The following is a 22,439-nucleotide window of genomic DNA, read 5'->3' as shown; positions in this document are numbered from 1 at the left end:
GTCTCCTCCCTCCTGGCCTATAAGTCATGCTATTCTCTCTGTTCAAATTATTTAAACTGTTCTAAAAAATCACCCCTGAAAAAAGCCTAACTTGCATGATTGTTATCATGTAAGTTATGACACTAACACCATTTAGGTCTAAAGAATTATAAACATAAATTATATTTGTCACAGAGTCCCTTGAATGGGATGCTGTACGTATTGGTGCAAAAAATGGGGACAAATTTCAAATTGTTTTGGCGTGTGACGTCATACCCCCATCTCTTTTCTAGGGGGTTTCTTTCCTCCTTCCCTTTTCTTTCCCCTCACTTGTGACGTAAATAAACAGCCCCGTCAAATCAATTTAAAAATTGTCCCCATTTTTTGCCCCAATACGTACAGCATCCTTGAATGGATTTAGTTATTTGTCCTTATACACACATATATATTATGCCTCTATGTAAAACACTAGCGGATATGTCTCTAGAGGGGAGGGGGGTTGATTTCGACAACCCAATTTTAGTTTTAAAAAGAAAAAAATATTATTTTGGTCAATCAACCCCCTCCCCCCTCCCGTATTTAATTTTAGTTTTAGAAAGAAATATGAAAAAAATTTCTTGGAGAGGTGATTTTTTCCAGGCGCGATTTCTCTTGGGAGGTTGGTGGACATATATGAAAAGTTACCCTATTAAGGAGAACCATATCGTTTTAGCGGTTAGCGAGGTCCTTCGGTACAGACAGACAAACAAACAGATATAGATCCTTTTTTTTTATCTGTCTATCTTTTTAGGAACTTCAACCCAACCTTTCTGTTTCCCTGTTGTCCCAAGTGCAGAGGTTTAATTTTTATTCGTAGCGAAGCTATAATTCAATTTGTCTGTCCGTCCGTAACGCTTTAGATGAAATTTGATTTTCCCGGCTGTTGTTGAAGAATTTTCGTGTACTAACATGCAGTGTATTATATACTTGGTTAGTCGGTCTTTCTGTCATGCTTGTTTTGAAGAAGGTTTCGTGATTTTTCTATAATTTATTGCTAGATCGCATACTATCTTTCTTTGCAATAAAATCTTGTATTTATACTTATTGTACAAAAGAGTTTTTTAAATTTATGAGAATTGTTCCTAAATAGAGGGGGCTCTCCCTCAAAGTGCATATTGAGAACTGAACACATTCCTCTCCCACTATTGTGCTCGACCAGAAACTTTGAGGGAAACCACTAAATGATAATTATTTAAGTAGAGCTTGGCATCCGCGCGTCAGAAAATTTAGCTGGGTGTCTAAACTTTTATCTAAACAGACAATCTATCTTTTCGAATTTTTTTGCACAAAAGCTGGTTTAAATTTGAGTCTTATGCGCGAATGAGGCGCGGCAGGCGAGCCCTGATAAATTTTTAGGAACCGGTGACACGTCAGGCATTAAGAACACCAAATGTGGAATAAAGAATACAAGGTAATGGATATACTATTACTTGGATGTAGCACCAGATTTTCATCTACTCTGATGAAGTGAGGCTTTCAGGGGGCTGGAATAAAAATACCCCGCACGATCCCCCCTTTACCACATCCCCTCCCCTCCTACTAGACAAACTGACAAATAAATGAGGTTCATATTAGCAAGCTAAATTGACGACAAATTGTCCCCTGTCAATATATCCACGTGAATCATATATCCATTAACAAGGAGGAGGAAAAGAAGTAAGAAAGGAGGAAAAAATAAGAACAAAAGGAAAAATGCTGTCATCAAATCCAATTCCTCAAATGATGAGAAGATTGTTGGAGGACAGGAAACTGGGGTAAAGTATTTTTCTCCAGGAAGGGAGAGGACATTGGACTGTAAATTAAACTGATACCCAAAGTTCTAATACCTCAAAAACTTTGGGTACTCTTATTGAAATTGTTTGTTTGGTTCCAAACTAGCAGGTTTCAAACTTTCAATCTTTTTTGAGGGGTAAATTTGTGAGGGTGGTTGTACCCTCCAACAAGACAGATGCAAACCTTTCAAGGACCTATAAACAGCTACAATGTAAAGAAGAATCATATCGGTTCAGTGGTTAGCCATTTCCAGACTAACAAAACTAGTTTTGATTCATCATTTTCATTTTTATATTCGTGGAAAATTGTCTGTAATACAAGGCTATACATGATTTTTCGGTATGGCTGATAACCTGTTCCAATCCAACGGATATCAATCGGTTTCAAAGCCACTGTGGAAAATAATTACATTTATTGCAGGTTTTAGAGTACCCGTGGATGGCTGCCATTAAGTTTCCTTATAAACAATGTAAAGTATTTTTTAAAGCAAAACATTTCCATAATTAGGGTCGGTCCGTAACGATTAATTTAGACATGTTAGAATTGTCCTTTCTAATTCAAACTTTGCATGAATATTCCTATAACAATTAGATACGATTTAGGAAGCGTACCAACTCTATCATCGTTAATGATTATCCCTAGGACAACATTAAATTAAAGTTCTGCTAATTAAGTTCTGACACTCTACATCAGTTATTGTTAGGGTTTTATGGCTGTTGTCATCTTTGTTTTTTAATGTGCGATTGATTTTTGGCAATGTCTGAATTCTCTCACCTTGAACACCTTCTATTTCTTAATTTTGCCTTCTTATTTCCTTAACTTTAATTAGAAACTACATTTTTCTGGTTTCTAAAACACATACTGACACAAACGCTTATTCATTTCGTTGGTAGCTGGACAAAGTGTCTAAAAAATCAGCCTTGTGACGTCATAAAAATTATGGATTATCTAACTTTTTTTTAGGGGTTTTCTTTCCCACTTTTCCTCTCATCTCCCTCATTTTTATGATGTCACATGGCTGATTTTTACGACACTTTGTCCAGCTACTTTTGTTGCTAACAAGGATGACAACATCCATAAAAGCGAAGCTCTGAAACGGTAGGACAAACTGACATTAACACTTGTATAATGTCAGAACTGAATAATCAGACTGCGAATGTATAAGAGTCAAAGCAAAATTGTAAGTAAATTTGTTGAAAAACTGCTTGATACAGGATAATGATTATGGACATAGTTACATTTTTAGGACTTGATTATAGAGTTGCTTATAATATTGTACTTTGTTGTCCCAGGAATCAGTATATCAAAAATCGGAAAATTAGGTCACATACAAATTTGTTTAAAATGGACGTACGGACATTCTGGTAATGATTATAGAGTTGCTACGCTTTCTAACTAGTACCTAACTATTACAGGAATCACTATGCAAAATTTGAAATCGATAGGACAATTTTAACATGCCTAAATTAACGAAAAAAGCTATTTAAAAATGTTAAAAAATCAACATGTTTAAAATGCGAATGTATAAGAGTCAAAGCAAAATTGTAAGTAAATTTGTTGAAAAACTGCTTGATACAGGATAATGATTATGGACATAGTTATATTTTTAGGACTTGATTATAGAGTTGCTTATAATATTGTACTTTGTTGTCCCAGGAATCAGTATATCAAAAATCAGACCAATCGGAAAATTAGGTCACATACAAATTTGTTTAAAATGGACGTACGGACATTTTGGTAATGATTATAGAGTTGATACGCTTTCTAACTTGTATCTAACTACTAAAGAAATCACCATGCAAAATTTGAAATCGATAGGACAATTCTAACATGTCTAAATTAACGAAAAAAGCTATCCGTGACGGACCGACCCTAATTATAGAAAAGCTTCGCTTTTAAAAACTACCTAACTATTTCAGTGCCCTTCTGTGGTGGTAGCTTGATAGCATCTAGATGGATAATGACAGCTGCACATTGTATGTATAATCATGATTGCTTTAAAAAACCTTGCTGGAACGTAAGTATAGTTTATTTGTCTATCTTTTTTTCTGAAGGTTTCGTGATTTTCTATAATTTTTCTATTTCTATCCTTATATCCTTTTTGTTTGTCATAATAATAATGTCAATTGTCATATCCCTTGAGATCTATGGGGTAAATGAATTTCATGCACATGAAACTATAGTCTCTGTAATAATTAATGATAATAATGATATTTCGGATCTACTGCAGTTCACGGTAAAATATTGCTGGTAACGAATATTGCCAAAAATTTATGAATTTTAAAGGCTGCTAGCTGCCAAACGGCTGAACGTACAGATCATGCCCGCACACTGTTTTAGGCGGCATAGGAAGGCCTACAAATAATCTGGAATAGCCATAAATCAATAATGCATAATTATCTCGCAGTGCAGAGAAATGCGCGAAAAATATGCGTTTTTCTTTAGTGAAGCTTTCCCTGTACATCATTGGATCTTGTCTATTCCAGATTATTTGTAGGCCTTCTTATACCGCTTAAAATGGTGTGCGGGTATGATCTGTACGTTCAGGCAGATTTTTGGCAATATTCGTTACCAGCAATATTTTACCGTGAACTGCAGTAGATCCGATTTTTACATTATGGTTTCGAAACTGATTAATATCCGCTGGACTTGAACCGGATCTCAGCCATACTGATAAATCATGTAAAGCATTGTATTACAGACAGTCTTCCACGTACATTAGAATAAAAATAAGAAAGTTATACTAGTTTTGTTAGTCTGGGCCTTCGGCCCCCTCCTAGATAACAAAACTGGTTTTAATTTTATAATTTTTCATTTTAATATCCGCGGAAAGCTGTCTTTAATACGATGAGATAAATATCTATTCCAGTTAGAGATTGTAGTTATTCTTGGAGAACATGATTTTGATGATCCTAACGATGCCAACAGGTAACTCTTTTCTTGCTGTTCGCGTGATCTAAATGGAAGAAACCCCTATTACTTTATAGTTTATCCGCAAATACGCCCCTTGATTTCTCTAGGGTAACTTGAGGTGGGGTGGTGAAAGTCGACCCCACTTTTTATTTATATAGCTATTATAGCTATTAATATTCCCTGGATTCATGAGATGTTTTAATGTAAAAATAACCGTATATTAGTGTAACAGCGAGATCCCTCATTATACACAGACAGACATCCTGTTACAATTATGTAAGGATTCAATAATGGATTTTTGGTTAAAATATATGAAGCAAAAAATAATGGAAAGGAAAGGTTGATGAATCATAAGATTGACTTTTAAAAACGCTTTGATTTTAAAATTTTTCTCTCAGTTTAGTATTTTAAACGAATCATTTTAGTACTTCTAAAATGTATATCCTTAAACAGAATCCTGTATTTATGCAACTTTGCACCAATTTTTTTTAGACTTATACATATACATAGATAAAATGCTATATATTAAGTTCTGACACTCTACATGTTCGTTTGTCCTTGACTGATTGACTGATGTTAGAGCTATGCTTTTATAGATGTTTTCATTCTTGTTGTTAACTGATTTTTAACTTTTTTGACAAAACTTTTTTTTTATTCATCTGACAGAATCCTGCATTTACTCAATTTACAAAAAGTTTACATACAATTTTGTTTAGACTTATTCACAGTTATATGTGCTATTTGTCAAGTACTGACACTCTACCTGTGTTAATGTTCGTTTTTCCTTATTGTCTAGTTTTACATCTTCGTTTTTAAGGATGTTGTCACCATCCTTGTTTTATTGTAGAATTAATGTTTTCGCCAAATCAATCCACATTCATCCCAGCTATGTTGATGGTTCAGCAAACTTTGAACATGATGTTGCTCTTATTGAACTGCTTTTTGAGGTAAATTTAAATCATTATTATTCTTAAAAGCGAAGCTTTTCTATAATTAGGGTCGGTCCATCCGTACGTCACAAACAAATAGCTCTTTTCATTAATTTAAACAGGTTAGAATGTCCTTTCGAATCCAAACTTTGCATAATAATTCCTGTAGTAGTTAGGTACAATTAAGAAATCGTATCAATTCTATAATCTTTACTAGATTGTCCGTACGTCCATTTTAAACATGTGGCTTTTTAACCTTTTTAACAACAAACTTTTCTGTGATGAAATTTTCAGCTTGATCAATTTTTTTGACGTACTGATTCCTAGGACAATAGAGTACAATATGCGAAGCATCTCTATAAGCAACTCCTAAAAATTTAAGTATGTCCTTAAACTATATCCTGTATTTAAGCAGTTTTTCAACAAATTTACTCACAATTTTGCTTCGACTTTTATACATTTATGTTCTGATTATTCAGTGTTAATGTTCGTTTGTCCTACCGTTTCAGATCTTCTCTTTTATGGATGTTGTCATCCTTGTTTATTAACACATACACAGCTAAACATAATACACACTCCTTATAATCAGATAATGGATATAGGATATACGTGGATATATTGACAGGGGAAAATTTGTCGTCAATTTAAATTATTAATATGGACCTCATCTATTGGTCAGTTCGTTAATCCAGTAGAATGGGAAGGGATGGGGTAGTAGGATGGGTGGAGGTAGAGTTATTTTAGCCAGTGTAAGCATCACTTTATTAGATTACATAAAAATCTGATGCAACATCCAAGTAACAATATAACAATTAATCACATGAAAAATGGAAAATACTTTGTAAATCATTCCCCATTATAAAACTCGTTCCCGCGTTAGGTCCAAACTTTTCCTCCAATACCAAACTTCCAGAGGAAGAATTTCATTCATAGTAATCGGGTTGAATATTAATTGTCCTTGATGGTTATTTATTTATGCACCCGCATGTTGATCTGAATGTCTTTACTCCAATTTGTTTACCAGAGGCTGGAAAAAAATATGTTGGACAAACGGCTACAGTTACAGGTAAGAATCTTAATCAACCTTAATTGAACTTTAAAATATTTCATTTTCTAAGAAAAAATATTTTGGTGCATATTTGATGCGATTAGAATGATAGGAGGATGCCTGTTTTGTTGACCAGTAACTTCGGCCCATTGAGGCGAATAGACAGATTGAGATGTAATATATTTTAGAATTAATAAAACAGCTGTTTATAAAACAGTGCAGGATGATAAATATATGCCTATAGAGCATAGACCTCCAAGGGGGGGGGGGGTAAAGTGTGGATTCCCCCCCCCCCCCCATTTAAAATTTACCCCTACCCTGGGGGTGCCGTAGGCATCCCCAACCATTTAGGAGGGGGTTTCCCCCCTCCCCCCCCAAAAAAAAAATTAAGAATCTCTAACAAAAAAAATTGAATCAGATTTTAGGGGGGGGGGGTAATTACCCCCCCCCCCCCCAAAGCAAATTTTACCCCCGGGGTAAATATTTAAGGGGGGGGGGGGTAAAAAAATTGTGGCGCGCTTAGTGCGCCATTTTACCCCCTACAAAAAAAAAGCTTGGAGGCCCCTGCTATAGAGCCTAAACTTTTCCATTTTTTTTAATTAAAAAGAATGGAGGTACCAAAAATAGTTAAAAACCTTCATAGAACACTTTACTATGAAAGAGAACCATATGAGTCTAGCAGTCCTAGATATCCTACGCTATAGACAGAAAGACAACTTGTTACTTTTGAATGAGTATATGTAAATTTGAATTTAAAGGTTGGGGTCTCCTATCTACTGAGGGACCACAGTCCAACACTCTCCAAGAGGTTGACCTTAATGTTACAGACTCAAATACTTGTCCTACAAACAGCTTTGAGGTAATATGTCCTTTTACACATTTATGCTGGGCTCAGCAGCCATATAAAAAGAGCAACTAAGTCTCAAATTTAAACCAGTTTGGATGATTTTTTAAAAGAGGGATTGCCATATTTGGGTCAGGTTTAGACTTCCAGTTGAATTTTAAAGTTTTTAAAAAGATTGATTTCCCTAAGGCTTACAGGCTGACACGCGGCTGCCGAGCCCCGATTTATGCTGATTTTGGCACGATATAAGTCTGCATAACTCTGCGTAAAATGCATTTATAATGTAAGTTGAAAAGTAAAGATTAAAAAAGCAGCATCTTGTTATTTTTATATGAGAAAATATCTTTGTCTTGTTTTAGATTGTACCAGATGCTATGATATGTGCTGGAGGTGATGGTATCACTGACTCTTGTAATGTAAGTGTAGTAATTTCTCCCATCGTATTTTAAACAGCTTTCCGCGGATATAGAATGTACAATTATGAGATTAAAACTAGTTTTATTAGCCCCAAGGTGCCGAAGGCATCGGCTTAAAAAACTGGTTTTATTCTTATGATTATACATTTTTATATTCGTAGAAAGCTGGATATAATATAATGCTAGACATAGTTTTTTCGTATGCATGAGAACCGGTTTCTATCCACTGGATTCGAATGAATTCGAGAAAAGTATATTAAGTGCTCAAATCAAATAGCCCTACTTTTTTGGGGGATTATGAATATTCCCCTGCCTGTACGAATTTTCTAAATTTATGCTCTCTAGAAAGAATCTCTCACGAAAATAATACCGTTAATTGTATCATAATTAAGTTGCTTCTAAGTAAAAAACATTTAAGCTTTTACCTTATCTTATGGTAAAAACTGGAACATGAAAACTAATATTGAGAAGGAGATTTTGTTTAAATCAAGAATGGATATATTAGAAAAAATTCACGCAACCTTTCATCACAAAATATTACATATTAATTTTTTTAGCATTACTGTCAGACCAACGAACAAAGTAAATTACACACTGGATGCTCATTTGAGATCTTAACTAAACAGCAGTTCATCTTTCTTGAATAGCAACCAAGAAAATCACATTTTCCCCATGGGGTCATGGACTGATGGAGGGATTTAGAGACAATGTGAATTATAGAGTAGCATTAGTATCCGCTACTAATAAAGCTTTTTTTTTCTAGGGGGATAGTGGCGGGCCTTTATCAGTTGAGGAGAACGGTCAACACTTTCAGATAGGAATTGTCAGCTTTGGTCCACCAGATTGTGCTCAGGTAACAGGATCACTAAACTCTGAACCATTAAGTCCTGGGAAGGTTTAAACTATTTTTTGAGGGTACCAGCAACTTCAAGGAGAAATCGCCTTAGAAAAAATTACCCTTCCCAAAGTTTGTAATTACTTTTCTTTCCAAAATTAGATTTGAAAATGTGGGGGGGGGGGACTTCAAAAGCCTCTAGGAGCCTAGCTGCTAGTATTAGATAAAGTAACTGGATGCGTGTCTGTAAGTTGATACAGGTCAATGTCATGCCATCATAGTTTTAGGCTATTTGAGAGGGTTAGAACATAACCCTTAAAAGGATGCACCCCCTGGCCTCCACCCCTCACACAAAATTATAAAAATATAATTACTTTGAAGGAATGGAAGGGGGGGGATATTTTTTTGTGACATGAGTGTATTTCACCCCTCAAACAAGTAAATAATAATATATTAAATTTGTTATCAGGCGAGATTTCCAGGAGTATATACAGACGTCTCTCGTTACAGGAATAATGGCATTTCAAATAATAAAAAACATCTATGGTTAAAATGACTAAATGAAGGGGGGTGGTTAAGTTGACCTTCCCCTTTCTATATTAGTTTTGTCAAAAATATTTTTTAGGGAGGTGATCTTTTCCAAGGGAGATATCTTTTGGAAGGGTAAAGGTGCCCTCCCCAAATATATTTAAAGTAAAGGAGAGGCAAATTCGGTAATAGCGAGATCTCAAGACAAGAGACAGACAGATAGACATCCTTTTACTTTTACTTTTGTATATAAGGAGAAATTATGAAATGCTTTATTTACCAGAGAATGGATTGAGTGTAAAATTAAAGAAAATGGGGGAGGAGTTTTCTTTCTCCCATAAACATTCCCTGCCATATTCCAGGAAGGCTAAGGGATAAGGCAATCAATACATAACCTCCAATTATGATAAGCAAAATTATCCCTTCTGTAGATTAGAATTACTGAAAAATCTTGTATAGCATATTATTATAGACAATTTTTCACAAAAAAATAAAGAAAAATTATAGAATTAATAACTATATTGCTGGCCAGGCTCTCTGACTCGTAGGGTCAATAAAAAAAGAAGAAAAATGTACATTTTATCAACGACAAGCTGTCTTTAATTTGATGCAATAAATAACTGTTCTATGAATTGTTTTTACTTGTTGTTTTATATTGAATCTCAAATTATTGTTATTGGCCCAAATCCTAAAAATTTCTTAGGCTAACCTTAGAATTTCCTAACATATAAATTTTCCATTATGTAATGCTATGCCTGGCTAGCCTAGTAAATTTCATAGGATTTGGTTTATTGTTATTTTCACTTTATTTATTGGTAATTGTTATAATATGTAATACAATTAATTGTTTAGAATAAGATTACAAAATTTAAAAAAGAAATAAGACAAAGATGACAAAATGATATCTATAATACAAAGTAGAACGATGTCTGTCTGTCTGTCTGTCCGTCTGTCTGTCCGTCTGAAGCTTAAGATCTCAGTAACCGCTGAACCAATTAGGCTCTACTTTTTAGGGATTATACCTACTGGTCCTGTGATGGTTTTAAGCCATTTTCTTGGGGGGTGGGACACCCCCAACCCCCCCTCTCAAAAAATTTTTTTAAAAAAACTTTTCTTTTAAATCTAAAATACGAAAAATTGGTTTGATTAAACCTCTTGTGGCAAAGCCCCTAGAGGCTAGGGGCGAAGCCGCTAGTCTTAATATAAAAAGTTAGTTATTAAGCATATGTTCAGTTGTTAAAAAAAGAGAGGAAGGAAGAGATAAAATAAAAAACACACGAAACCTTTACACATTAATAAAATTTGTATATTGAATGCTATGAGTGAAAAACACGAAACCTATTTGTTAAACAATGATGCAGCAGTGATATAAATCTTAATCTTGGTTAGTAGGACAGACATACCACTGCTATAAAGCAGCTGCGCAACCAAAAATGGATGCTTTCTAAAAATGAGTGCTTTTAAGTAGGAAGGGGACATTGGGCTGTTAATTACAATGGTCCCTAATATGTTTTATAGTAATTTTTTCTTATTTGTTGGCTAATAACTTTTGGGAATTTTATTAAATTTTGTTTGGTTGGTTCAATAAGTTGAGTGTTTAGACGTTTCAACCATTAATTGTATTTCACAGAAGGGGGTAAATTTTGTGTATCATCAACGGTAATGTTTATCAATTTATGAGCCATTGTCTTATCCTTTTATATCCCTGGTAAAAATGAGTGCTTTTAAGTCTGGTTTCTAATATTACCATATTGAACAAAAGCAGTGTGAATGCAATGCGGAATTTTCATTTAATTTTTGTTCTTTGCTTAAAGTTCAAAGGGAGGGGGTAAACGGGTTGGATGGATTGTGTCGTTATTTTATCCAGCTGCGAGTATCAGAGATGAAAATCTGGTGCATCATCCAAAAAAAAAATATATCGATTGTTTTTAGGACACCCAAGCTTTTTTGGGGTTTAGGAAGGTGTTCAACCATATTTTGTAAATGTAAAGCCTAATCCCTCCCCCCTTGGTCCTTGGTAAAAATAGTCGAAGCTTTTTATTTTGAGAGGGGGCAAAATGAGGGGTTTTAAGGTTTGAAGGGGGATAATCTAATATATTTTTCAAAATAAATTTTAGGGCTTAAATGTGGGGGTTTCCGTTTGAGGGGGGAAAACAACCCTTTGTCCCCACTCTTGGACGTCCATGTCCTTGGTATTCTTGTCCAGCAAGATCTGGCACACATTGTGACTGTTTACCCTTAACAGGTTTTACGCTGATATAACGTATTATCACCCACCCCATCCTTTATGAAAACCAAAAAGATTCAATCTAAAACTGGTTTGTAAGAACATAAGCAAATTATTTCAAATTTGCACATTTTACGATTTCCATTTGATTTCATATCATCCCCCCCACCCCCCCCCCCCCTATCCTTTTGTTCACTATAGGCTTTCTCAAAACAAAATTTTGTTTTGTACAAAAATCATCGTATACAGACAATTTTCCACGAATATGAAAATAGATATAATAAATTAATACCAGTTTTGTTGGACCGGACCCTCTGTCCCTCGGGTCTAATAAAACTGGTTGTAATCTTACAATTTTTCATTTTGACATCCTCGGAAAGCTGTCTATAATAATATGCGATAATTAACTATTAACAATTTTTGTTCTATTAGGGGAGTGGTGGTGATAGGTCCAATTTAAACAAAAAGGAAAATGCCCAAATTTTACTCTTTAGCCAAAATTTGGTGAATTAAAATAAAGAACTGACTTGAAAAATAAAAATTTCTCAGAAATTTTCTAAAATATTCATTCAAATTTGCTAATTAGAAAACATTAAATTTTCAATGTTACGAATTCAATATAACCTTCTTAGCAAAATTAATAAAAGCTTGGGGCAAAATAATTTTGTTTTCAGTATGGCTTCGAAACCGATTAGTATCCGCTGGATTAGAACAGGTTATCAGCCATAATGAAAAATCATGTATAGCATCAACAAGTTTCCACTAATATTAAATGAAAATCATAAATTTTATACCAGTTATGAAGGTTTTAATCTTGTAAGTTTTTATTTTAATATTCGCGGAAAGCTATCTATAATACCATTCGGTAAATAACTATTCTGTCTTTGTTTAATTGATGCACTAATGACGTTTTGTAGGGATGTTTTGACGTATTGCTCCAATTATAGAAAAGCATCACTTTGATAAATCAGGGAGTGAGGGAATATTGTAAATTACACTATAATTAAGACAAATAAAGAATCAAATAATAATAGTAAATTACACTGGTACCCAATTTTTTTTTGTAACCAAGTCCCTTATACAATTTTATACACAAGGGGTAATTTTGTCAATATCATGAGGATGTGTATTAATTCATATTCCATTGTCCTATCGTTTATATATTCAGGAATCAAAAGTGACAAGATAAATTGATGAATATGATACACATTATACAATATACATACATCCCCAGTGATGATAAAAAAGTCAATCTTTACTGGTTAAAAAGTTTTAAAAATCTTCATACTAGTTGAAACCAAAATTATTAAAAGTAACCAAAGTTTTTATGCCAACATTAGGTACCAGTTTAATTATTGTAAAGTCCATTGTCCCCTCCCTCCCTGAAAAATTGCAGTTTATAGCCACAGCAACATTTTAAATGGACAAATATTTTGACACTACTAATTTAAAATTTACAATCTTATCATGGACAAGGGATAATTACCCATAATTTTTAATACTCATCAAAGACGCTCAAGCTTATTTCATTACAATATCGTTAGTGTTGCCTTGTGGATATAGGTTTCTTTCGAGGTTTATTGTCGACAATTTGGTATTAACTTAAAGTGGTCATAAGTGACACATTGTCGATATCGTGATATTTGATGACATTGAAATGTTGGTGTAATGATACCAGTGTCAGTATTATGCCTCCTGATTCAACAGAGAATATTTTGAAAAAGTTATTTCAGTAGGGCTTCAAAATAGACCAATATCCACTGGATTATAACCAGTTCTCAGCCATCCTTAAAATCATGTATAGCATCATATTACAAACTTTTCTCCATGATTATTAAAATTAAAAGCATGAAATTAATACACGTTTGGTTAGCCCGAGCCTTCGGCTTCTCGGGGCTAACATAACTGCTTTGAATCTTAAATTTTTTTCATTTTAATATTCGCAGAAAGCTGTCTACAATACGATTCGATAAACAACTATCCCCTCATCCTTGATATACCAATAAGAATATTGTAATGATATTTTATTATTCCATTAACAATTTTGATAGCGTTCCTCACAAAACACACTGGGTCAAAAATATTGGTAAGGTCAAAAATATTGTTAAGGTCAAAAAAAATTGTTCACAACATATAAAAGATGGATTTATGTCCCAACCAAGCGGGACCACCAAGTACACAATATAACCTAACCTAACCTTACCTAAAAACAATCAAACAAAAACTGTCCTCTTTTATTTTGTTTATCTATTTACATTCATTTTATTTATTGAATTCTGATTGGTTGATTCTTAAACAATAGTATCCAAACTTTTCAATCAATAATCTTTATTATAGGGTAATATTATTTTTTAACTTTTCTTGGACCTTTGAGAAGCTACGCTTTAAAGGAGAACCCTATCGGTACAATGTTTAGCGATATCCTTTGGTACAAACAGACAAAGATATCTTATTGTTTTCTGATAAGGATTGTCTTACCCCCTTTTTTGTTAAATTTTTGTAAAGTTTTAGTCCAATGTGTGTATTAGTAAACGTAAACGTTTAAATCGTGAAAATATATTAAAACAGAAAATCAGGGTATAGGGAAAACAATTGTTATATAACCCTAAGTTTCAGGGACGTCCAAGCTCTTTTATTTTGAGGGGGTTAAAGGAAAGGTTTCAAAGGATTGAGAGGGTGGTCTAATGTATTTTAAAAATGTAGATGAGTCAAATGAAGGGTTTAAAAATTTTACCTCTTACCCACAACCTTTGGACATCAATAATAATAATTTCATAATATTATCAGTATGTAAATAATATTCAAGCAATGACTACTTGTAACTAAGTTTTATAATAAGTTGACATAACTTATAGTCAACGAAATAACAGATATAGTCACTTTTTATTAAAGCCCCAGTCGACGTAAATGAATGTAAAATATCATATCTATATTAGTTAGAATCGTATTATAGACAGTTATTAAAATGAAACAAGAATGGTTTTAAACTTATAATTTTTCATTTTAATATTCGTGGAAAATTGTCTCTAATACCGGTTATAACCTATCTGTTTTAAAGCCATACTGGAAAGAGGAATCTCTATTCTCCCTGACCAAAGTAAAATAAACATTTATGTAGCTTTGCTTGGGGCAAAACTTATTTGTCTGTCAGTCCTATAATACAGGGAGGGAGGGGACATTGGGCTGTTATTTACACTAGTCCCCAAAGTTTTATAATAACGTTTTCTTATTCGTTGGCTTACCAACTTTGGGGAAATTTATTAAATATTTATTGGTTGGTACATTAAGTTGAGTGACCAAAAGTTTCAAGAACTAAATAATTTCAGTCTGAAGAGGTAATTTTGTGTCTCATCATTTGGAATGTACATCAATTTATCGACCATTGTCTTATCCCTTTAGATCCCTGCCTAAAATATGTAATATTTACAGGGATCCTAAGGGATATGACAATGGAAAATATTTTTTTGTACACCCCCTCCCCGTTATAATAAACAAAATTACCGATTTTGTAGATAAGAAGTATTGGTCAAATGCTAATGCTAACTGCTTGTTTGTACAACATCTAATAAAAATTTAGTTAAAGTCCCCAAAGTTTTTAATTCAACAAATAAAAAAAACTTTACTGAACTTTGGAGACCATTGTAGTTTAAAATCCAGGTATTCCTTCCCTTCCTCCCTGAATACTAAATAATATTAGCAAATAATTATTTTATGTAATGGAAACTAAAGGGTGTGCAAAAAAATACGGACATTTTTAAAATTGAAATTGCGCGGCTTGTGTTAATAGTAGAAAAATGTTACGCATACTGTTAGAACCACTAAGAAGTCTTTTTTTGGAAATATAAGAACGATTCCTCTGCTACGTATAGTTAAGGGGCTACGTGTTAAAATGTCTCCACTGATGTAAAACTTGACTTGCGAGTAAATTTTAAAATATAACTAAAAATTAGATAAGATATTTTGCAAAAAGAGATGCCTACATTTTTTAATTTCAAATTGCGCGGCTTGTGTTAACAGTAGAAAAATGTTACACATACCGTTAGAACCGCTATGAACTGTATTTTTTGGAAATATAAGTACGGTTCCTGTGCTACAAATAATCTATATAGGAGCTATGTGGTAAAATGTCCCAAAATTTACTTGCAAATCAAGTTTTAAGTCAGTTGGGACATTTTAACACGTAGCTCCTAAACTAAACGTAGCACAGGAATCGTTTTTATATTTCCTAAAAATAGACTTCTTAGCGGTTTTAATGGTATGCGTAGTATTTTTCTATTATTAACACAAGCCGCGCAATTTCAATTTTAAAAATGTCCGCATTTTTTTGCACACCCTTTATATAATTAACAACTGTTTGAACGTCTGCTCATTTTAGTTCCACCAGCACAGGATAGGTAAAGGAATACGGTGAAAACTACCCAATAAATTATCGTAACATTAATTGAGCAAATACATGAATTGACAAAGGAAGAATGAATAAGACTTTTTCAATATTCAAAAGTTTTAATGCGCCAGGGCTAAATACTGGTAAACATAATTCGTATCTTTGATAAAAATTTAAGTAAGACCCCAGGTATACAGTTGCACCCATCAAAAGCTTTAAATGTATACTTATTGGACAATCGTACTAATTTTCCGCAAGCTCTAGGAAAAAATGGTTATTTTTACTTAAAATTGGTTATTCGTATCTAAAGTATATTTGTATCTTTATATACAATTTGGCACTATCTTTCTATACAATCCTTATAATAAAGTAACAAAATGTCTGCTTGTCTGTCTGTGTGTACCGAAGGATCTCGCTAACTGCTGAATCGATAGGGTTTTCCTTAACAGGGTAGCTTCTCATAGGTCTCGGGAAGGTTTATAACTATTTTGGGGGGAGGGTACCATAACCCTCCCCAGAGAAATCGACAAAAATAAATTAAATAAAAAAAACACTGCCCTGAGGACATTTTTGCAATTAGCTAATAACATAACTAACACTGTCTATCGTCAAAAAAAAATATTTTTGGTAAATAGCTGAATTTGAAAAAAACAAAACAATTTTATGTGTCCCTAGAGGCCTCTTGGGGCGTCACAGCTAGTACTAAATAATTTACCTATCCAATTTAGGCCAGGTACAAATAATAGGATTAAAGAACTTTACCTTTTGATGTATTTTTGGGGAGGTCTCTGTTTACAAATGGTCATAGGCTTTTTCATGGGAGCACAGCTACTCCTTTTTATGTCTGTTCACTTCATTATTACTCATTTTTCTCCCATTGCATTGTACCATAAATTAGTAAATAAAAATTACAATGTAATCATAAGTGCGATCATACTAATCAAATATATATGAATAGTGTTTTTAAATGGTCTGAATGGGTTGCTGAAAAATTTCAAATGAGTGAATATTTATCCTCAAGAAATAAATATATACCTTTAAACATGTCCTGAGTATAGTATAGGAATGTTTATGAGGTTCACACAATTTTAAAATGGAAAAGCAAAAAATATTTGTAGGATTATTCCTACTTGTTGCATTTTTTGTTTTTATTTATCAAATGAAATTTTCTGTTATCAAATATATGCAAAAACCTGTATCTCAGAGTTTATCAACTGTAGGACTTGATCAAGTAAAAGAGCCCCTTATTTATGTTTGTGAAACTGGTCAGTTTGATGATAGAATCTCACAGCAATTTGGTTATGATAGAGATATACATTTTTTAATTGGCAAGGTAGAAGGTCTTGGTATTTCTTCTTGGAGTGGAAAACAAGGAGATAAATCATTTTCACTACTCCAACAGATGTTCTATCAACATGACTATACCCACTTTAGATCAAAATATTATCGTACAGCAAAAATTGTTGAAGATTTGGATAATGAGAAGGTGTACATGAACACTCGTGGATTTTGTTTGAAGCTAAGCAAAGTATACAACGGCACAGTTTCTATTTCTACAAGAAAGCAGTCTACACTTTATTTAGTTGATCCTTACCATGCAGACTCAATTAGATTGCTGGGAAGAGAAAATTTGATGCTTGAAATTGGTAATCAAGTAAATGGTTTATTTCAAGGTTCTCATTGCGATTTAAAAATAAATCTGCATGACTTTTCTATTAAGGATGGTACAACCTGCAAAGATTACAATAAACTAGGCAAAAGTTATGGTGAATGCATAGAAAATGGAATGAAAGATTTAATGCTTAAGTGGTTTGGTTGCTTTTTACCCTGGATGCATGAAACACTACATCCTGTATGTAAAGCTGTTGAACAAACTGAAACCAACTTTCAAGTATTGAATGATATTCTAAGATTTTTGTTTGGTTTTCAAACTGATCTTTTTCAAACCTGCTTACCCCCTTGTCATAGAATGAGTTTCAACCTAGAGAAGGTAGACAAATGGGTTTTGTCAACTAAGGCCAAACTTGATATTAACATAGCAGAAAAGGTGACAGTACAAACTGATTATTATGCTTATGATGAGTTTAGTTTCATTGTTGATCTTGGATCTGCACTTGGATTATGGTTGGGACTCAGTGCTGTCAGCTTTTTTGAAGCAATTCTTCATATTGTCAATGCCATAAGAAATGTTTTTAATCAATGGCGTGTGGTAGGTGGTGGTCAACACCTACCTTAAATTAAGAAGATAAAAAGGGAGATTTTTTTAATATTCAGAAAGACTTAAGCACCCTGTGGAAACATCTAATAATCCTAATGTTAAACTTACAATTACTATGTGAAGGAATGAGTAATCCAATCTATATCATAAGTTAGCTAACAAACCAATGTTCATTGTATAACTTTTTAAAAGCGAAGCTTTTCTATAATTAGGGTCGGTCCGTCCGTCCGTACGTCCGTAACGGATACTTTTTTCGTTAATTTAGGCATGTTAGAATTGTCCTATCGATTTCAAATTCCTTTAATTCCTTTAATAGTTAGGTACGATTTAGAAAGCGTAGCAACTCTATAATCATCACCAAAATGTCCGTACGTCCATTTAAAACATGTTGATTTTTAAAATTTTTTTAACATCAAATTTTTATGTGATCTAATCATCCGATTGATCTGATTTTTGGTATATTGATTCCTGGGACAACAAAGTATAATGTAATAAGCGAAGTAACTCTATAATCAAGTCCTAAAAACTTAAGTATGTCCATAAAAATTATCCTAAATCAAGCAGTTTTTCAACAAATTTACTTACAATTTTGCTTTGACTCTTATACATTTATATTATGATTATTCAGTTCTGACACTATACAATTGTTAATGTCCGTTTGTCCTACCGTTTCAGTGCTTCGCTTTTATGGATGTTGTCATCCTTGTATATTAATGATTTTCTACAATATTAATAAGAAGCTTTTAATGTTTTCTTAATGGATTTAACCTTAGACCCCAGAAGGTGTTTTAAAAATGTGTCAAGTAAATATTTTAGAATTTAAACTTTACTATTTTACTAATTTTTAAAAGCGAAGCTCTTCTATAATTTGGGGTCGGTCCGTCCGTAAGTCCGTCCGTACGTCTGTAACGGATAGCTTTTTTCGTTAATTTAGGCATGTTAGAATTGTCCTATTGATTTCAAACTTTGCATGGTGATTCCTGTAATAGTTATGTACGATTTAGAAAGCGTAGCAACTCTATAACCGTTACTAGAATGTCCGTACGCCCATTTTAAACATGTTGATTTTCAACTTTTTAACGACAGAAATTTGTTTCAGATGAAATTATCCGATTGATCTGATTTTTTAAATAATGATTCCTAGGACAACAAAGTACAATTTTATAAGCGAAGCATCTCTATAATCAAGTCCTAAAATTGTAAGTATGTCCATAAACATTATCCTGTATCTAGCAGTTTTTTAACAAATTTACTTATAATTTTGCTTCGACTCTTATATATTTATATTCTGATTATTCAGTTCTGATACTATACAAGTGTTAAAGTCCGTTTGTCCTACCGTTTCAGTGCTTCGCTTTTATGGATGTTGTCATCCTTGTTTACTACAGAATTATAAATGCTCAGTCATGTCAATTAAACAAAGGTAAGTATAAAATTCACATTGGGAAATAAATCTAAATTAAAAGTACTTAAAAAGTTCTAAAAATGTTAAATCCAAAGCAACAGTGTGTTATTAGCTTTAAGTTGGATAAGTTCATTTGAAACATGAAACATGGTAGCCCTGCAATGGCTTTAATAATCAAAATTTAAGGGTCCGACAGACAACTTGGGTAAAAATCTGAACACTCTATTCATAGGCGTCCAAGGGGGGGGGGTAATGGGGCGATTACCCCCCCCCAAACGATTTTGGGGGTGCCGTAGGCACCCCCAATTTTTTTTTTCATTTTACCCCCCCCCCATTCAAAATTTACCCCTACCCTGGGGGTGCCGCAGGCACCCCCAACCATTTAGGAGGGGGTATTTACCCCCCCCAAACAATTTGGCGGGGGTAAATACCCCCCCAAAATAAAAAATCTCTAATAAAAAAATTTTTGCGCGCTTCGCGCGGATTTTTAACACGATATATTTAATAAAATTTAAATTACCCCCCCCAAAAAATTCTACCCCGGGGGTAAATTTTTGGGGGGGTAAACTAAATTTACCCCTGCCAACAGATTTTAGGGGGGGTAATTACCCCCCCCAAGCAAATTTTACCCCCGGGGTAAAAATTTTGGGGGGGGGTAAAAAAAATTTGGCACCCCCAAACACGAATTACCCCCCCCTTAAAAAATTTTTACCCCCCCCCCCCAAAATAAAAAGCTTGGACGCCCCTGACTCTATTGTACAACTAAACTATTTTGAACCTTGTGATCATTTATTGAAAAAGGAACATTATACAAAAATAGTGACTTATTAGTATTTAGTGAATTGTGAACGCATGTAATTGAAAACTAAATTTTTTTGATTAAATGGCTGGGTTTTCAAAATTAATATAGTTTTAAATCTCTTTGACTTCTCTATGTATGTTATGTTTTGTTATGTCAAAAATAACCAAATAAAATTATTTTTAAAGCATATTTTAAACAAGGATGGCAACATCCATAAAAGCAAAGCACTAAAATTAGACTGTGTGACAAACGAACATAACTTCTAAGAACTTAATAAGCAAAATATTAATTTTTAAGTCCGAACAAAGTTGTATATAAATGCAAAGTTTAAAGATGCGTGTAATGATGTGTTTCTTGTGCTAAGTTGGATATAAAATATTTTTTCTTTTATAAAGCGAAGCTTTTCTATAATTAGGGTTGGTTCGTCCTTCCGTACGCCCGTCCGTCCGTACATAACGGATAGCTCTTAATTTAGGCATGTTAGAATTGTCCTATCGATTTCAAACTTTGCATGATGATTCCTATAGGAGTTAGGTACGAGTTAGAAAGCGAAGCAACTCTATGATCGTTACCAGAAAGTCCGTACGTCCAATTTTAAACATGTTGCTTTTTAACTTCTTTAACATCAAAATTATCCGATTGGTCCGATTTTTGAAATACTGATTCCTAGGACAACAAAGTACATTGTTATAAGCAAGTCCTAAAAATGTAAGTATGTCATTTAACAAAATCCTGTATTTAACCAGTTTTTCAGCAGATTTACTTACAATTTTGTTTCATTCGACTTTCATACTTTTATATTCTTATTATTCAGTTCTGACACTATACAAGTGTTAGTGTTCGTTTGTCCTAAAGTGTCAAGTGTTCGCTTTTATGAGTGTTGTCATCCTTGTTTTTTGATTGATTTCTACCCAAGTAAGAATGCTTCTTCTACCCATTGATGTTAAACAAAATTACTACTTCTGTGGATTACAATTTTTTTGTTAATAAGTTTCGACACTTCAAGTTTGAAACAAACCAATTATAATTAAAGCCATGTCCCCTCCCTCCCAGCTGTTAGCTAATCCAATCCTTTTCCTTATTTAACTGCTTTATTGACGAAGCTACTCTAAAGGTCTTTTTGTCAATCGTTGTTTTTGTCAGTAACAATACCCTTAATAATATTTATAATTCAAAAGAATCTAGTCCTAAAATCATAAAAAAGAAATCATTGAAAACGCCTTACTTATCCACTAAGGTGGTTTTAATATTTTATTAGCTGTACTACTTACGGATAAAAACATCTTTGTATACTATTATATTGCACAAACAATAGAATAATTATATTTTACTAGCTTAATTATGTACTGAAATATGTATTATTGTAATGCGAAATTTCGCAACTTTAACCAGGGAGGAGGGGACCTTTGACTGAAAATTAAACTATACTGGTATATACCCAAAATTTTATAAGAGCAATCTCTCGTTCGTTAAATTAAAAACTTAAATGGGTACCTCTTTCCATATTTTCAGATGGTGTACATTTGTTTACCATCATTGAGGTGCACATCAATATCTTGATCATTGTCTCGTACTGTTAGAAATAATAGTTAATAATTTTACATAACCTAACACTGGCAGAATTTTACACGTCTTACGTGGAAAGTAAGATTAATTTTGCAGTGGCCTATCCTTGAATTCCTTGCAACATCTACTCTAGCCCTTGACATTGCAATAGTAAAGAAACTCAGGGATCTTAAGGGATAAGACCATGATCGATATAATGCTATACATCCACAATGATGACATAATTACTCATTAAAATTATTGGTTGAAAAGTTTTAACATTACTAGTTTTGAATCAGAATAAAAGTACCCAAGGCTTAAAGAACGAATACTAATTGGTTACTGTAGTGTTATTTACAGTCCATTGGCCCCTTCCTCCCTGAAAAAAAACGACGTGCTATCAATTTTTAGTAACTAAGCTACTCAATAATTCATTTTGTCTGTCGGTCAGTATTGGGGAATTTTTTCTCGGGTTCTATTTAAGATAGATTGCCGATTTTTTGTAGAGATACTTGGTCTTTTCCATATAGCATCTAATATATGATTTTCTTAGC

General features: G+C 33.3%; 2 protein-coding genes across 2 annotated transcripts; both read left to right on the top strand.

Annotated features, from left to right (window-relative positions):
• Positions 1 to 773: 773 nt before the first annotated feature.
• LOC145322977 (serine protease SSP1-like) lies at positions 774 to 5,678 on the top strand. The gene is made up of 7 exons (XM_080165365.1): positions 774 to 816; positions 1,375 to 1,429; positions 1,661 to 1,772; positions 2,212 to 2,260; positions 3,711 to 3,808; positions 4,661 to 4,719; positions 5,552 to 5,678. Exons 4-7 carry the CDS (start codon positions 2,230 to 2,232, stop codon positions 5,676 to 5,678), a joined length of 315 nt encoding a protein of 104 aa, XP_080021491.1. The 5' UTR covers positions 774 to 816; positions 1,375 to 1,429; positions 1,661 to 1,772; positions 2,212 to 2,229.
• A 930-nt stretch (positions 5,679 to 6,608) lies between these two features.
• Positions 6,609 to 9,332, top strand: LOC145322976 (chymotrypsin-like elastase family member 2A). Its single transcript, XM_080165364.1, has 5 exons — positions 6,609 to 6,699; positions 7,440 to 7,540; positions 7,885 to 7,941; positions 8,705 to 8,794; positions 9,246 to 9,332. The coding sequence occupies exons 1-5, from the start codon at positions 6,609 to 6,611 to the stop codon at positions 9,330 to 9,332; spliced, it is 426 nt and encodes a 141-aa protein (XP_080021490.1).
• Positions 9,333 to 22,439: the final 13,107 nt, after the last annotated feature.

This window comes from Acartia tonsa, chromosome 6, assembly GCF_053477335.1.
Source record: "Acartia tonsa isolate MP-2025a chromosome 6, ASM5347733v1, whole genome shotgun sequence".
Classification (NCBI taxonomy): Eukaryota; Metazoa; Arthropoda; class Copepoda; order Calanoida; family Acartiidae; genus Acartia; species Acartia tonsa.
This window is presented reverse-complemented; position numbering and strand designations above follow the sequence as displayed.

Bases quoted from the DNA above. Each gene is read 5' to 3' on its own strand.
- LOC145322976 (XM_080165364.1), top strand. From the start codon at position 6,609: ATGCACCCGCATGTTGATCTGAATGTCTTTACTCCAATTTGTTTACCA. The intron at 7,541-7,884 runs GTAATATGTCCT...GTCTTGTTTTAG, and splicing joins GTCCTACAAACAGCTTTGAG to ATTGTACCAGATGCTATGAT. The intron at 7,942-8,704 runs GTAAGTGTAGTA...TTTTTTTTCTAG, and splicing joins GTATCACTGACTCTTGTAAT to GGGGATAGTGGCGGGCCTTT.
- LOC145322977 (XM_080165365.1), top strand. From the start codon at position 2,230: ATGGCTGCCATTAAGTTTCCTTATAAACAAT. The intron at 2,261-3,710 runs GTAAAGTATTTT...TAACTATTTCAG, and splicing joins TAAGTTTCCTTATAAACAAT to TGCCCTTCTGTGGTGGTAGC. The intron at 3,809-4,660 runs GTAAGTATAGTT...TATCTATTCCAG, and splicing joins TTAAAAAACCTTGCTGGAAC to TTAGAGATTGTAGTTATTCT.